We start from the raw sequence: 18257 nt of genomic DNA, 5'->3' as shown, positions 1-18257 counted from the left end.
ACTGCATAGGTTGCGCTGGCTTGGTCACGTGCTGCGTGTCAGTCGACCGACTTCCTCGAAGGGGCCTTTTCGCACAACCACGTGAAGGGTGAAAGAGAGCCAGAGGCGGTCAAACAATGACTTGGAGGCGAATTATGAAAGCCACTACTAGCAAACTCAGCTACGCTGGTTACTGCCGAGACGGGCCCGAGAAGGGCTATATCAATTGCTAGAGACATCGTCAGACATGGCCTATTCGCGCCCAGTCGTGCACCCAAGCTATTGCCTTCAGTGCACAGCTCCTTTTCCAACCCCCTCCACTTAACAGCCCACTGACAGTGCTAGATTTATGCACCAATTTTATCACCTCCTGCCTGCAATGCCCAGCTACTTACCCCCCACCCCCCTCAAATCATCGGTGAACGAAGCTGCGGCAGCTACAACCACTTTACGATGAATGCGCGGTTAGTACAGCTGACAATGATGATGATGATGAGATCGTCTGTCTATGGGTATCACTCATTGTAGCCGCACTAATCACATCCTTTACTGTAGCTTTGTGCACACACCCCTCGAGACTAAGTCGTATGCTCTTCTGATGCCACAGGTGGTGCAAGTTGGCAAACTAGATTTCAACCCTTGAGATTTGTCGGCTGAATTCATCAAACACCCTGCCATCAGAGCTACTACAACTACCGAGGCATGTAAACTTCTCCACATCCTACGGTACTTCCACTTTTTTATATTGCCGTTTTATACAGTCTACTTTACATAAAGACCTATTCTTCTACGAAGAATTTGAACCTACCGGACAGTAGCTTGCCGTCCTGAAACTTATGTAAGCTTTCAAGTGTGCTGCTATCTTGGAAATGTTTTCCCCTTTCGTTTTCCACCTCGTTGTATTCAGTAAGTTCTATTTCATCTCTTTTATATATTCCTCCCACAATCCTGCCTTGGACTGCGCATATTCAAAGAACCGTTTTGAGTTTTCCAGTGCATCTTATTTCTTGAGTCTATTTTACACCAGGTTTGCGTCTTCTGCAATTTACATGACTTCCCTGTTTCCCTATAAAACGTTAAGGCGACCCAAACCTTGGCGATTTTCAGCAGAAGCACTTGTGTCTACAGGTTTTGGTAGTCACTATCCTTAGTCATGATCTATTTGCCATCCATATCTTCCAGTTCCATGAAACGTGTTTTGTAGTAAAACGTGCTATATTATATTGTACTCTTTGCACTTTTTCATCGTTTTTTTTTGGGTATTTTGTCAATTTTAACCTTTGTATTCCGTCTTAACTTGCAAATGATACTGACGTAATCGAGGTTTTCACGCTTTGAAAAACCACGGAAATTTCAGGGACTGCTTCGTATTCACCAACAGGGGTTTTATTACAGGCACTTATTTGAATTTGTGCAAATATTCACACAGAAGTGTGTGCTGTGAGTTGCGCTTAGTTCATAACCATTTGATTCATGCTTTGGTAAGATAGCACTAAGCTGTTTAGGGCCACAAACTGTTCAGCACAGACCGCAGTTGTGAACAGAGAGTTAAACTCTGGCCTTTCGCTATAAACCAGCAAACCACACTGTCTTCTATCAGGTTCATTAGAAGAGTATTCACTCATTCGTTCATTCATCCAACCATCCACTCGTCCATCTACTTATCTATTTATCTCCCTATCTGTCTATTTACGTATCTATAAGTAGTTCTTCCTTCTCACCCGATAGTTGACTTTCGCCAGTTTGCGTCACCAACCAACTGTAACAAACCTCTACAATTTCTACACGAAAAATGCAGCAGTTTCTTGTCCCTTAGCATGCACCCATACCAAAACCAGCTATACCCACTAAAAAAAGGCTCGACCTAGTCCAGTGTTACATGGATAGGAATTGATAAAGTTGGAAAAACAATATGCAGGTTCAAAATGGCATATGGTAGCTGCCTCGGGTATGTATATTCCATTTTCAACAATGGTCAGGGTAGAAAACTGGCCCATTCGGTTATCGTGGATGGCGGTATAAAGTAAGCGACCGGCTAACCGCGCCACAAGTGTGACTTTTGGCAGGGTGAGTAAGGGCCCCAGAACATGGTTTCCGATTGCAGGACACCAATTCAACTGTCCAAGTCTGAAGAAAGCACCAGCCAAAATTGATCTCGTGGGCGTGTATCAAACGTTTCTCGGCTAAAGTGAGGTTTCAGGAGTTTCTAAATTTCTGAGTGCATTGCGATAGAATTGCAGCTAGGACTGATTGTAAGAGAGGTTATTGATAACTGTACCTGCCTGCGCAGTTATTTTTGCCTTCGCCAAAATTCGCCACTGAACTACCGCTTCTTCCAGAACCGCCTACAATCTTATGAAAAAGCAATTACGGATTGAAAGATCATCTTTGCTGCACAAATGTGACCTTCATGCCGTTAAAATTAGTTCCATGTCTGAACAATTTATGTCGACAGGGATTGTGGTAGCATCTGTTCAGACACCTTCGATGGAGAACTTTATTAGATGATTAGCTTACAAACTATATTTTTGTAAACGCGGCATGAGGAGAGTCTCAGACAGACAGTTTTAGAACTAGTCTTCAAATGCGGAATACGGACATCCCAACCCATGAGACACAGCTTTCTGGTTATCGGCCCCCTAACGCATTGAAGAAGATAAAATACGACGCACTAGGTACTACTGGCATGCCAGATTCTAACGAAGCTAGCCTCAATCAAGGGTAAAATACATTTTCTCTTCGAGATACGCGTGGCCGGCTTACTAGGAACTTTGAAGACCTTCGTTTGTTTGCAATGATTTCTTCATTATCTGATAAACCTCCTGGTTAATAATCGGATGATGATGTGACATGCCGTCCTATGGTCGACTGATCGAATGATCTACAGCACGGCTTAATTCCGTACGACACTGACACCGATCTCTCTGAAATCGAGACCAAGCGCCGTCAGATTGCTGAACATGAATGATGGTAGCGCCCAAGTTTTTGGGGTTGTGGATTCCATATACGCTTTCGCGTTTCCACCAGCTAACCCACATATTAGTTCATTCATCTGAGGTTCACTGTACTCTGTAACTCATGTTCCTTGCCTTAAGAATGGAAATCATGAAACCGTGTTTCTTGTTTTTCAACTTAGGAGTAGCTGAGAGCAAAATACTGAATAACGACTAAGGGTCCTGGAAGCAGTTCGCCACCTGTATTCAAGAAGCATAATGTCTGATTAAATCTTGGTGTTTTTTGCAGTTAATGTCTTTCACTTTTGCCACCTCAGGGTAGAAATTCTAACCATCGTTATGTTTACAGCATGTTTTGCATGACGATTTACTACTTATTGTCATAAAAGTTAACAGCTATGCTTTACTAGCGAACAGTGCCGTTTTGGAGGTATTTTGGAAGTATTCTTTAGTCCTACAAGGTTTTCAGTGATATGCCCTTTTATACTACTTAAATGGAAGGTATTAGCATTTAAGGTGGTTTTCGTTTGGAGGGTCTCATGAAGCTGAGACCGAGCACTTACGTGGTTACTGCCTCATAGTGGCGACACTGTTGCTCACCAAAAGCACCTTTTTTCTCACTTCGCGTATCTACAATAACATTTTAGCATATTTTGTTAGGTGACAAATATGGAAGGCTGTGTTGGACAACTCGCAGTATTTCGACACAAATCAGACCTTAGGTTTTAGCAAAGCGGCATTATATTGCATCGCATTTGATGAACATGTGTTTTCTTCACCTTGAGACCATTGTTCTCTGTATGAAGTTTGCTGCTTACCTGAGATTTCGGTTGATTTAGAGAGGAAAAGGTTTTATGTTCAACTAATATGCACCGGTTTAGAGCTGATTTCGGCTATTAACCATGATACCGACTGTCATAGCCAAAATTAAATTTTTCATATCACTAATTTTTAGCGATTTCATTCAAGGAAGCTTAGTCAGAACTTGGAGGTCCGTTACTTCTTGCAGGTTTAACAACAGATGTGTCCTGCAGTCAGTTGATCTAAAGACCAAAGTATACATATCCACTGCCGCGTTTGGTAACTAGTCTGCCAGTTTCTCACTTGCGTGTGAAGTAATTTTACGATTTACTCATTGGCTGTCTGGTTGTCGGGCTAATTACTCCGAAACAAAAACATGTAGTGGATGTGGCTGTAAGAATGCCTAATGTGTTTTGTTATAGACAGAAAACTAACCATAAAGATACTGAAAACTCTCTGACAGTCCACTACCGGTCTCAACGTTCTTAGAGCTTATCAGGCGGATGCAGTCCCCGAGTTACAATCCAGCCAACCTTATGTTCCACTCGAAAACAAATTGTACGAAATTCGCAAGTGAAATACAATCATTTGCCCACCAAATCGGTTTTGGCGGGAACTGAGCTGAATCACACTGGAGTCCCTCGTTTGTAACAGTTTTCAAATAAAATTGCTTCACAAAGGCCATCTCATTTATCAGTTAGTGGACGGGAACTCGGTGGCTGTGCCTACCTTCTGAGACTCAAGAAGGGTGAAATCGGTTGTGAGCTTTCGGAAATCTCGTGAGTAGTTCCTCCAAAGAAAACGTACTGCGGTATCTCGAATATTGGACCGGCTGAAACATTAGATGGCTTTTGTGCAGCACATTTGGGAGATCTACCTGGGAGTCATTTGAGTCTCCAGTTATAACTGACTTGAATTTGTTTTGCGAATATGCTGGTTAGCTTTAATACCTAAATGCACACGCATTTGTAGGTAAATATGCAAGCCCTTAATCTTGATATAAACCTGAAGGAATTAGGGGTCTCTTCTCAGCCATTGGTGGATCCGAATATGATGATGGAATACAGGCCACTACGTGAAAGTGGCCTTCCAGTGTCTCTGGTGTGGTGGTCTCTTCGAATGTAAGGTGGCAAACATCACAATGCAAACCTCACTGTACTTTGTATGTAAATGTCGCTTCTCGTGATATTATTGCGAAAGAAAGATGCTTTGAACGCCACAGCTTCTTGTTTTACGATGAAGTTTATCTTCTGGTTGTCAGGGTTGAGAGCTTTTTACCAACTTCACGTTGATGACATCAAATAAAGCAGCATCTTGAGGCTCATTGTTTCTTTTACAAAAACTTTGCAAACAAGTGCGCCCTACGTGCAAGACAATGAACAGCATGTATTTGTTTGGATGATCCATGCGTACAGAAAAAAAGATTCACAAAATCGGGTTAATAGACGAATCATTTATCGGGAAAGATGAGGTTCTTAAACTACGAATAATTCAGGATGTAATGGATTTCATTTAACTGATGGGGTGAGGTGATCCCAGCAGGTCGTTGGTAGCGTGATGAGATCTGTGGATTTTCATTCAAGATTTACTCCTGTAAACGAGGCCAACTTATGCCGAAAAGCCACGAACTGTGCAACCGTTTCATTTTGATTGGGGATAATCAGCAGTGTGAAACTCTAGGGATTTTCCAGTCCGCGCGCTTGCGGCTTTTCAGAATGGGCTGGTTTCATTCATAGAACGAAAAATGATTTAAAAGTTTCCAGCAGAATCATAGTGGAATATCTCTCCATCTGTATGTGCCCACCCATTTGGATTCATTTTACATCTGTGACATCGCATTCCTTCTCACTTCCTGGATGAGGTATGACCACAGCAATTGGTAACCCGAAGTTTTTCTTTTTTCTCAACTTACTCTAATGGAATATCTCACTTTACTCAGCCACTGAGTAAATTGTTTAACATGCCGACACAGTTCGAACTTTATTATCGTAAGGTTACAATAGTGTACTGTTTCTCTGAACAGTAATAACAATAATGCTCATTGCCGTTCGGGTCTGGTGTCAAAACGTTCCATCTTCATTGCTTTAGATTAAATGTTGGCAATTTTTTTCTCGAATTTCAGTGCTTTTGATCACGTATTTGAAACTATTTCTGTTAGCCAAAACACGAAGTTTTTGGTTTATGCGTCATTTTTGGAAATATACAACGAAGAAATCAGAGACTTGTTGGCTCGTGACGTGAAGACAAAACTAGATCTGAAGGAACACCCGGAAAAAGGAGTTTATGTTGCTGGCCTGTCCGTGCACAAAGTGAGCAGTGTTGACGAATGTCAGGTAAGTTTTTGAACGGTTTATCGATTTGGAACTGGGGCTATTACCTGAATTTTCTTAATCTTAAATATTCCTCGTGGATATTCCAAAAATCGAGCAAACCATGGCCAGTACGACATAGGGATTTCAGGTAGTAAAGCATGTGCTATGATTTGTCTTACATTATACTATACTACATGCTATTCTATATTAAAAATCAAGAAAGTCTTCACCTTTTAGCACCTTCCGGTGCTCCATGCCATCCGGGGGAAGCACGAGGACCGGGATAATGCCAGGTTGCCCAATCGAAAGGCAGAAGTCTGGTTCGAACCATGGACTTTCTGGTCAGTAAATTCGCGCTCTAACCACTTGGGCCATCTCGCCATGCTATACTAGAGATATAAATTAGTCGGAAAGAATGCAACAAATGAAGTTCGGGTTTCTACCAATTTATAGTGGGATATAGATCAATAGGACTCGAAAACCAAAGTCCAACTTGCCCTAACTGACTCCCTTGCGTTTTGTGTCAGAAACACTGGGGTGTTAGTGACCACTTACAATCTCATTTACAACACGGTTGTAGAAACTCTGATAAAGGTCACTCATGGTAGCCGATAACCCTGCACCTCACAGTGCGATGTTCAGTTTCGTCTATCTTCTAACTACGTCAGGAGGTTTTTGTTTTGTTGGGCGCATGCTTTTCATCAAGTGAATGTTTTGTGGCTTTTTGAAAATAATAGAAAACGCTACAAAGATACTTTTCTATATTACAGGTGATCATGGGGACTGGATGGAAAAATCGCTCGACAGGTGCGACTCTGATGAACGCCGAGAGTAGCCGGTCTCACTCTATTTTCACCATACACCTGGAAATGATTGATCGTGATCCGCAACTCACCTCAGAGAAGATCAAGGCTGGCAAACTGAACCTGGTCGATTTGGCTGGATCGGAAAGGCAAGCGAAAACGGGTGCTGCTGGTGATCGTCTCAGAGAAGCCACGAAAATAAATCTGAGTCTGTCTGCTTTAGGCAACGTCATTTCCGCATTGGTTGACGCAAAAGTGAAGCACATTCCATACCGTGATAGCAAGCTTACTCGTTTGCTGCAGGTAACATTATAGTGTTTTAGATTAAATTCCATACCTTTTTCTTTCGAAGTGAGATTGTGCTAGCACTGTGCGAAGGTTACCTGCTTATATAAACACTTATATGAATGCCGGATCATCTACTTTCCTCGTCTTCGTCGAATTTTTAACCTACCTAGCTCGCAGCTCTCACACTTGGCTCGTAGTGATCTGTTGAGATAATAAACTTGATTGGTTATAAAGCTGTAGATTGCTTGGCCATATGGTTCGAACGATGTTAGGACCAATAACGATCTTTAAGCATTTTTTGTTTTCATGCCAGAACATTCGTTCAGAACTCATCGTTCTCTCATGCAGGATTAGAGGGTGAATTATGGCAGGAAAGCTAACTGTTCAAGCAGTTTACGAAGTAACGGTCGATACCGGCGCAATGTAGACAGGTTAGCAGCCTTGTAAGCTGTTTGGACATGAGAGTTCTTTACGGGGCGTTTCAACGATTCTTGGTTACATTTGAACTAGAGCCACCAAAGATTCGTTGTAGACGGAATTCACCGTGCAGTAGGTCATTTGTGCGTGCAACTCAATTGGAATAACCGTTTAATAAGGTCTTTAACATTGGAAGCATGACTGTCAGCCTATACGGTGATCACTATTTCAATTTCGATCAGTTGCCAGATGATTTAAGAAGCCAATGAAAAGAAAGTGCTGATTGTGACCAGTAATGGGGAATGAGTAGCACTTGGAAGGAAACTCACAAATCACCATGAGATTCCAATAATACCCCTTCAATGCAAGGATTAACTGTTCGTCAGATCACATAACGACGGTGTGCAGATTGAAAAGGTTACTGTTCCACATAAGAGCTGCAAGATGGAAAAGGTGAACTTAGTTTTGAAAAACCCTGGGCTTTATTTCAAGCACATATGCCTTCTAATCAGTTTATGTGGGAAAACTTTTATTTAGCCAGGCTGTGATTGCTTGCATGTTCCACCTCCACATGGGAATACAATGAAGATGTACCGTTAATCGAGCAGCACTTTATCATGTGTAGGTTCACCCACTCCCCATCTATTGTGTAAAATGGCCTCCAACAATTTTCTCGCCGCAGGATTCACTTGGGGGCAACACGAAAACATTGATGATTGCATGTTTATCTCCTGCGGATAACAATTACGACGAGACACTTAGTACATTGCGGTATGCGAACAGGGCCAAGAATATCCAGAACAAACCGAAGATAAATGAAGATCCCAAAGATGCACTACTTAGGCAGTACCAAGATGAAATTGCTCGCCTGCGGCAGTTGCTTGAAGAACGGCCATCGACTGTCCAGACATCCGACTTGATCTCTTCTGACAACTCATCGGACATTTTTGCCAATGCTGAGGAAAGAGAAAGATTGAGGCAGGTCAGAAATCTTCTCTTTCATTTGTTCACATTTTGGGCTATGATACGTTTTCATTCAGCCAAACCCGAACAGATTGTGTTCACAGAAAAATCGCTGAACCTTGTGAAATCCAGGAATGGTATTGATTCTCAGACTACAATATTCGGCCTCATTAAATTGGTATTTAATCACTCACCGCTTTTCGGTGCCAGCACCCTGACTTTTATTACCGTATTGTTTTATTGGTATGGTTCGTGTTATCAAATACCAGCATTAAGGCTGTGAAACCCAGCACTTGTTCTCAAACGCTATCTTGTTTCTGATTCCATATGCTTACCATAGATTTTATCGGTTGGAAGCCAAACACTGATTCGTATTACTAAGACAGTGAAATCTCTTTCGACGTCAATCGGCTTCTTGGTAGAGTAAAACTCGGAGTGAGGTCCGGAGTCGCCAGTGCCGATTCCAAATTTTTTCAAACAACAGGACAGAAATCCCTTGTTTCTTTTCGGAACATTTGTGTTGCCTTCATAAAGTGGAAGTAGAACGTACGGGAAACAACACGACGCATATCCTTTTGTCGAGGCACAAAATGGCTATAACCCTTTCATGTGACAGACTTTTCGGATCCTGTTGGCCAGTCAGAGTTCGCCGCTTATGCTCATCATTAGATGTGTAGTCCCTACTTCTTAATGTACGCATCCCAAGCGAACTTAGTCTTGGACAGTACATATGATCAGCATGCGTTAATCTCATTTGATTTTGTGGTTTCAGGAATACGAGGCCAAATTGCGTGAGAAGGAAGCTCAGTTTAATGCTGAGGCTGCTGACAAAGCAAAACTGCTCGAAGAAATCCAACGATTGCGAGCATTTCATGACTCAAAATTCGGTCATCCTGGAGAACATGAAAATGACTTGCTGTTGGAGGAATGTAAGTATCCAGCTGATGAATCGTGGCCGATTGCGGATGTTTATGTTGTAGGGCTACCGATTATTCAAGCTGGCAAATCAACTTTTACATGATCCATTCACGTATTTAAAGGTTTGCATCGTGCGCTTGCTCAAAGATAAATTCCTCCCTTGGACTATGAGTGAATGGCGTTCTGAAGTAGCATCCTTAAACTAAACAATGCAGGGTAGTTCCCCACCCCGCCAACCTGGAAAACGTTCGTTTGATTAGGTTTTAGGTCCTCTTCTGGCTCAGAAAACAAATCCAAAGAAATCAGACTGGGTCAACAAATTCTCAAACCCGCGCCAGGATTTAGAGTGTCAACATACGTACCATGGTCCGAAAATCGCTAACATCTTAGGCGCCTACGTAGCGGTTGACTCTGGCTAATTTGAAACGTCTGTGCAGAACTGAGTTAGATGACAGGTGCATGACATCTCTAAGGCCAATCAAAACCTAACGTGGTTGAAGATTATGACAAATGGTCATCAGCCTTCCGCATTTCAATTCAAGCCTCAAATGTGTCGACGATAACCGATCTCCACGTCACTCTTCAGTTTTGTCATTAATGGTGTCATTTTTAATCACATATTATATAGTTCAAAGTAAGCAAAGTGTGATTTTTTCATACCTTGATTTATTTTACGATGTAACTGTAATGGATAGCGTAACACTGTCCGTGGGTGTCTTCAGTCAGAGCATCATTCACATAAATCGACGTAGATCACTAGCTAACAATCACCTGGGAGTACTACGTAAATCCATTTGTTTGAGAAACTACAGCACTCCTGGCATTCATACAGTTGACTCATCGTTCCACGGGAATTAGTCACAGTAAAGCGGGTAATACGCTTTACTCCTGGTAGAGTCAGCGGGCTAGTTTTGTTATGAAAAACGAAGTTTAACCCAATGTGTTTTGGTGCCAAACGATTATTGCCAGAAACATGTTGGTATCAGTTCGCAGTAGTGTTTACTTTCGCAAAACACATCATTATATCCGGATTTTCACCATCTCAGCGGCCGAGTATCCACTTCTTGATACTCACATTTATTAACTTAGATAATCGATCTCAGGCATTCAAGGTATCGAGGATGCTAGATTGACGAACATCCGCGCGCAAACCCAAGACACAGGAAAATCAAAACGATTGTCAGTTACTTACTCGGTTACTGTAAATGGTTTCAGCCGTAGAGGGTCCATCCTCTTTCGTTGGCCCAGGATAAAAAGGTGCTGGCTGTGCTGTTGGAAACAGTGAAGTATATATCTGAGCAAATAATTCATAATGGGCCCATACCTCCTATTCCATAAGTATTGCCCCTTAGTGCCTAAACACGCCCAAGTCAAGCAACGGGGCTTCTCATCCATCAACACTATAACCTCCCGTTTCCATGAGTTGCTTTCTTAACCATCTATTCATAGCTTTATTCCCACGTCAATGAAAAACGTCGAACTACTTCATTGGGCGAACTTCCTTTCAACCATTTTGAAAGTTTCCTCACGATTACCGTAACACCGGACCATACAATATGTTGTGATATACTTTACGTTCCGAAATGCGTTTTTCCGCGTTTGTGCAAATTATTGACAGACAGCTTTAGGCAGAAACATCTGAATAAGTATTGTTTTGAAAAAGCATTTTTCAGAGCATTTGTGCAAGGCGCGTGTCCCTGTAAATGACATACAAACAAACACTACGGACCACAACGCTCACTACGAACAACTTCCACAAATACAAGGATTATCTCAGCAGGACAATCTCATAGCTCTTTCTTGATGGGATTATAGCATACCGTGTCTTCACAAATCGATATATATATACGGGCATATCTGTGTCCCTGCCACGGTGGGAAATTTTTCGCTGGCTTGAAACACGAAAAGTTTGGACTTTGTATAAAAATTTAACGAACATAAATGGCTATCACATTGGTAGGCTGGACTTTTGAACCATCAAATGTTTTCGAAGTTTACATGAAGGGTGACAAAGTGGTGTAGCAGTTTTACCCGGTGATCTTCAGCTAGTCATCAACCACCCATTCACATCAAATCAGTTCACGTCTATCGAGGTGTATCTAATACAAGCCGGTGACAAACCACTACATTTACTCATACAGTGGTGGTCAGATCCCATAAGTTTCATCTATTGTGTTGTTATCCATTAGCACGAATTCTTCGCCATCACACACGAAAAACTGAGTCTGTTGGTGTTAGCACGACAGGCACGGCCTCTGCTGTCGCCAATGAACAATATGCGTTTGTCAGTACATCAGGTTGGTAGACTGTTTCAGTTTGGCTGTTTCTTATTTTTGTTCCTGCTCATTTGTTCAAGAATTTTCGTCTTCTGTTGCTATCTGCCTCGATTCTTTAGTGGCACTCATAGGCAGAAGCGCAGAAATATCTTTGTAACTTTTTGGATGTGGCACCGTATTTCTGATACTGTTTCTACTTCAGGCTCTGAGTTTTGGTTATCAGTAGCTTTTGGTCTATACTATCCTTTCCAGATTCCTTGGCGTGCAGCTCCGTGCTTGTCATTGACCAGGAAGGCACCCTTCAAAGTCAGGATGTAGATGATAAATTCACTACGAAACACAAAGGTCTTCTGATTTCCGCCCCAAAGTCAACAACCTCACGCAACGCAGTCATACGTTCCATGGATGGTAAACTGACAAACAGGACACTAACACAGTCCACCACAAAATTGGCTCTTGAGTCACTCACGCGTGATGAACTGTTGGAGCGGTGAGTTACATGGTGATCCTTAACAAATATGGAGCTAGTAAGAACCTAGTACACAATTTACACCCCCAAGATTTATCCTATGGTGGGCACGTTTTCACGAATACTCTTCCTAGAATGTTAGTTTAGAGAAAAATTGCAGCATGCACGAGGAGACCGGGACGGTTCAGGAAACGTCCCAGAAATTGCCTCGTAAAATTAACTTGGTTATTTCACGGGCTACTTACGTATGTCCTGCCACAGAGATTGCATCGCATTTGAGACAGTTTGCTTAATAAGGGTCTCGGCATAGTGGTTCTGATCTCCACAGTCAGTACTTAACCGTGGGTGACAGTCTATCTGAACCTGATTGGAAGGAGGCAAGGTTTTTCTGAAGGGTATCAAACTGCGGTACACACACCCAGATTCTAGTTTGTGGTACACCCAAGGTGGTGCAGTAATATTGTGATTACTTACAAAATCTTCAAATTATAAAGCACATCAAATCACCCATCGAGACCATCACAATTCATCCTCGGAAAAACTACTGTTCTACAAACCTCAACCAGAATGCCATTTAAACTCAAGTTCTAATCAACTCCCATCCACGATTAAACTCGGGCACTTTTGACACTCTTGCTTTGAATTCATGTGCTTCCACCTTACGATATGATGCTGATTCAACATCGTTGCAGCATGTCTGCATGCGTTGGCTTGTGGCTCGACGAGCACGTGTTCTTCCGAGCTTACAGTGCGAAAAAGAATGTCGAAATTTGCCTGAAACTGCCTGTAAGTTAGTCCACATAACCTGGGCTTACTCACGTCCTTGTAACCTGTACAAGCTAGCCTCGATTTTTGCTAAACCAAATCCTTACGGGAGTGAGGCAAATATATACAGCAAACGCAAAAGTCGAAGAGAAACTCTCTTGAAGTCGCTGCACCAACTGTTCAAGGCCGAATATTTGCTCTCCTTGACCATCTCCGTCTTCAGCTGGTGGTAATTCTGTCGCATGTGACGCAGCAAACTAATATTCAGGAGCTCAAATTTGCACATGCACGTAATCAAGCAGAGAAGTGTGGTATAGTAAGAATGCTATGCTATCTACATTTAGTACGGTTTGATTTTTCCAGATGCATGGCAGACAAACATTCCCCCTACAAAATCTTTTGGAGATTACGGACTCGTCCCGTAGTGACAGAGATCAGAAGTGAATCGGTTCATCTGAATCTTTCGCTTCTTTTCAGACTTTCCATACTGGAGGCAGGTATGGTCGGTGGAGAAGAAGCCAGTAATCCTGAAATAAGAGCCCGGCATTCGCGCAGGCAAAAGTATGCGGAAGAGCGCAGGCGGCGCCTTGAGCAAGCCAATGCAGCACTAGAGGATGAAGGTATAATGGTTGGGATATACGAAACAATTCAAGAAGAGCTGTGTCACAAGAATAAACTTCTTCAGCGTGAAAAACAGAAGGTAAATTCACTGTTTTTGGAAGTTATTTTTTCCGATTATTTTTGCCCAGTTCGAAGTGATGGGCGACACTTATCTGGTTGCCTTAGACTGATGCTGTATAACATAAGAATGTTTTCAGCAGCACTAGGTTTCATTGTGTTAAATTCGGGCGTTCAGTCGTGGAAGCTGGGTAGACCTTCCGGAGCGTTGCGAAGAATCGTGGGTCACCTGACACATTAAATAAATGGTATTGTCTAGTGCACTTGCCAGTAGACCAAAGTGCTTTCCGCAACACAAAATATTCATGAACTTTCATTTGTTTGAGAGATTGCGAACCAATAATCATCAACTGCAAGTTAACCACCGGTTTGAATGAAGGATATAAACACGACTATTTTGATACCTTTGCTATTTACATGACTCATCTGTGTGCGTGCTGCCGAGAACTTATCTGTGCAAAATTGTTTGACCCCACCGTCTTTGAAACCCCAGCGACTAACATCCGAATGGTAGCGATTGCCTTTTCATGACCATTGATTCTAAAACTTTAGTTCTAAAATTTCAGGTTGGAATCCTGAAACCCCGACCTTTATGGATGGGAAGGATCAATCTTGATATAACACCACCAACAAGGACTGATTTTTGTGTTTTGAAAAAAAACAAGGCGTCTTTTGATGCAGGATGTTGTATCGTTCTAAAGCGAGCGGATTCGAACCCTGGCACTGCTAGTAACATTGCAGCTGTGAGTACTATTCTCAGAAATGGTACAATAAACCACTTACTGTCCACTGAAGTCACGCCTTCCATCAGTCCTGAAGTTCGATACATGGAATCCTACAACACTTTGAGGTGTATTTTCGAACAGTTTTGAGAATGCATTTGTTCAGCACTGAGTGCTGTGCAACCATTTACCTATTGAGGTTATCTAAGTGGGTCTTCATCCGGAAGCTTAGGAAGAAGATTGCCGAACTGGGAGTAATGATGTATTGCCCATATATTTTTACAATTCATAGTTATCCTGTGATTGTGACAACCCAGCAGATGGAGTAACATACTGCTAACGACATTACTGAAGTTACACACGTCTTTCACAACTTGAGGCGTATTTAGTCAATTGCCACAACATTCTAGCTCTGTGCGTTTGTGTGGTTTTATGTGTGAAACATTTTCTGCTTGCTCCCTTCGTGCACACACTTCATACAGCCCCCATAGGTCAGTCACAGTTAATCAGCTTGATCAAACCGTATCAACCTGAATGCCTCACTCCGGTTCTAGATGACACAAACAAGTGAGTCGGTGACCGAACGGTTTAGGTCATGCTTGCTCTGTCACATGAATAGTTCTTTGTCCGGTGAGTGATGAGATAGAAGTGGACACACAAGTAGAGGCTAGGAGTTAATTCGCGTCATGATATGAATCCAGTTAAGTGGGCTTATGTGTGGAACAGCTTCATGGCATGTGATAGGACACTATTTTGCGGGCGACCACTACAGCATTCGAAACCGAATATTGAAGTGAGGACCGCTACGTAGCTCAGAAAAGATGTGTTGAATACATTTGGCCTATATGAAAACATCCGACCGAATTACGACCACTATCAAATAGTGTGTAGTATTGTATCTGTGGGCCTTAAAGACTATCATTCATTCATCTTTCCCGTTTGTTTCAACACCTCACTAGATTGAGTATACGGCAATCAGATGAGAAACGCAACCAACACATCATGAACCCCACATTTGAACAACCAACAGTGATCATTTGCATTAGCATTCTACCTTCAGAATGCCTACGTTTCAAACAGTTTATCCACTGTTCGAAGCACCCCAGTCGAAATAGTCGGTGTACAACGTTCACAGATCGTCCAATGGCTCAGAAGCGAGCGTAAAGTGCTACAAATCTATTACATGAAAAATACTTGGAATTGATTAGGTAGTCATCGTTTCCGAAAAAGTTTGGTGACAATCGGTAGATTTATTGCCGGGCAACGTTTCTCTCCTGATACAAAAGCTTCATCAGGCCAAGTGACTAGGTTCCGAGGTTGGTCGAGATTTAAGGCGGAAGAAGAACCAATCAGCCAAGTCAAGCCAAACCTCTGTTGGGTGTCGGCCGAGGGATTTTAGTGTGTGAGAGTGGTTGAACAAGTGTTGGGTCGGTGGGGAAACCTGTGTTAGGGTACAACCTAGGGTCTAGTTCTTCTGGTACGGTTCCTTTGATGGTACCTCTTGAACTTCGTTTGAACTTTCTGTCAGTCTATGTGGGTGAGCTAGTGCTAAGATAGTTGGGTAAGAGGGATCCTGTGACCTTCGGTCGGGTTGGGATTTCCACCTCCATCCTCCGGTTTTTTCTAATGATCCTAGGTGGATTGACAACCACACCGTCACCTGTCAACTCGGGTTATCTAAGACCGCTTTCCATACACTCGTTAGCTCCACACCCTCGATTCTATTCACGCTGTGATGCTTAGTAATTTCCACCGCCTCGGCTATCAGCCGCTGTGGTGTGAATCGCAGTCTCCCTCTTAAAACTTTCACATTCTGCAGACCTATTCTATGTTCCGTGCCTAAGGCATGTACTGCCAACGCTGAGTCTTTGACCACCGTTTGGTTTTCTTCTTCATTCCTTGGTGGTCTGGTAATCCTTCTTTTGTTCTCACCGATTCTGGTGTGCAATTCCCTGGCAGTTTGTCCTATATAAACCTTAGCAAAACCGCTGCAGTTAATTTTATACACACAGTCCCTAGTCCTTTCAACCGGCAGGGTATCTCTCAATTGCACCAAAACTGAGCGTAGCATCTTTCCCCTCTAGAAAGCTACTCGAATGTTGGCTAAGTTCAACGGTCTTCGAATAACCTCCGATGTTCCTGCTTTATGGAATGACTGCTGTGCCGATCCATTCATTACTGAGTCTTGATACTGGAAGCAATATCTTCCTTAGTTGACGCCTAATCAAACTCACTGGGTATCCTATTTCTTGAAATTCTTTGGTTATCTCGATTTGAGCTGCCGTCCGATCGATCTCTTCTGTGCGCAGCGCTCTAACTCGACGAAACATCGATGAAACAATACTGGCATGTGCTGGGTGTGCTGATGAATAGCTTAAGACAGTTTCTGTGTCTGTCGGTTTCTGGTAGATAGTCGTTTTCAATTTCCCACCAATCTTATGTGTTATACAGTCCAGAAAGGGTAATGTGACCGAGGTGGACTCTATTTCCATGCTAAACTCAATGTGTGGGTTTAAACTATTAAGATAGTCGTGGAAGCTGTTCACGTTATCTCGTTTGATTACAACAAACGTGTCGTCAACATAACGCCAAAAAACTTTGGGCGGACAATGATATCCGGTCAAGGCTACTGGTTCGAAGTCTTGTATGTAAATACTGGCTAAAACTGGGGATATTGGAGATCCCATTGCAAGGCCTTGGTCTTGTGAGTAAACAGTTGTGTCAAAAACAAACTGGTCAAGATTCAAACACACTCTTATGCCCTCAACTAGTTCATCCACCGAGAGCTGTGTCCGTTCCCCGAGTGTCGTGTCTGCCAGTAACAACCTCTTAGTCACCTCAAGAGCATCTCCCCAGAGATGTTTGTGTGCATTGAGATTACGTCAAAACTCACGAGGACTTCATCCATCTCCAAAAGAAGCCCTGCGACCTTGCTGTCAAATTCGTACGAATTCCTAATGAAGGTGCTTGATTTCCCCGTGAGCGGTTTTAGTATACCAGCTAAAAATCTGGCCAGTTCATGCGGCGGTACATCTGCCTGGTGGATTTTTGGCAGTCCATAGAGTCGCGGTTGAATCGCACTTTTTGGATACAACCGATACCACTTACCTTGCCCTAACTGATTTATTACGGATCTTAAGTATCTATCAACTTCAAACTTGCTCTTATTCATTATTGCTCATTATTACTCATTATTACTGCTACCGGTAATTTGTCGATGAGGTGTTGCCTGACCTTTTGAAGATAGTCGCTCTTGTTCATCACTGCTGTGGCTTTACCTTTATCGGCCTTGGTAATGGCAATACTATCTACCTGTCTCAGTGTGTTCAACGCTCTCCGCTCTGATGGTGCAATATTTGGAGCTCGCGGCTGTTGGGATTTCAGGACTGTGACCAGTTGTATCCGTAGCTTTTCAGCTTCCGCTGAAGGAAGCTTTTGAAACATTGACTCTACAGTAGGAATTATTTCCTTCGCTCACAGCGAAGTTTAGTCCCTTTTCTAACAGACAGCGTTCGTCTTTACTAAGTGGTCTATCTGACAAGTTAACTACACCACAGTAATTGGTGGATGGTTTCTTCGTTTCTGTGACCTTTCTGGGTCCCTGAGTCATGGGGAGCAGTTGTTCGAACTTACGGATCTGCCTATCCTTGCAGTACTGGCCCTGTGTAAGCTTCACTTTTGTGGCTTTGGTGTTGAGCATCTGGAAGTCGGCGGTTGAGATTGCGGTCTGAAGATCTTGGCTGAGTTGACTGGTGTGGCGGCGTACATCGGTTAAACGCTGGGTGGTTAGGTAGATCCTCTGTTTGAGGAATGACTTGGCCGCTGACATAGCAATTTTAGCAGAAGCAGCTGACGTATCCGGTGGCTTCACAATCAGGGAGTTGGGAATGATGTTGTGCTTTAAGCATCTAA

The 18257-nt window shown here is 42.8% G+C and overlaps 1 protein-coding gene across 1 annotated transcript in view; it reads left to right on the top strand.

Annotated features, from left to right (window-relative positions):
• The window catches only part of T265_12632 (hypothetical protein), a gene marked incomplete at both ends in the record, with an annotated part of 36767 nt that overhangs the window by 12632 nt on the left and 5878 nt on the right, over positions 1-18257 (top strand). Inside the window, 7 exons of the mRNA XM_009164714.1 lie at positions 5857-6067; positions 6817-7152; positions 8237-8536; positions 9290-9446; positions 11625-11732; positions 11964-12201; positions 13423-13645. Of these exons, the coding sequence (XP_009162978.1) occupies positions 5857-6067; positions 6817-7152; positions 8237-8536; positions 9290-9446; positions 11625-11732; positions 11964-12201; positions 13423-13645 (1573 nt within the window). The remainder of the gene's footprint in view (positions 1-5856; positions 6068-6816; positions 7153-8236; positions 8537-9289; positions 9447-11624; positions 11733-11963; positions 12202-13422; positions 13646-18257) is intronic.

This window comes from Opisthorchis viverrini (genome assembly GCF_000715545.1).
Source record: "Opisthorchis viverrini unplaced genomic scaffold opera_v5_8, whole genome shotgun sequence".
NCBI classification, from domain to species: domain Eukaryota; kingdom Metazoa; phylum Platyhelminthes; class Trematoda; order Opisthorchiida; family Opisthorchiidae; genus Opisthorchis; species Opisthorchis viverrini.
The sequence above is the reverse complement of the archived record's forward strand: the minus strand, read 5'-3'. Positions and strand labels throughout refer to the sequence as shown.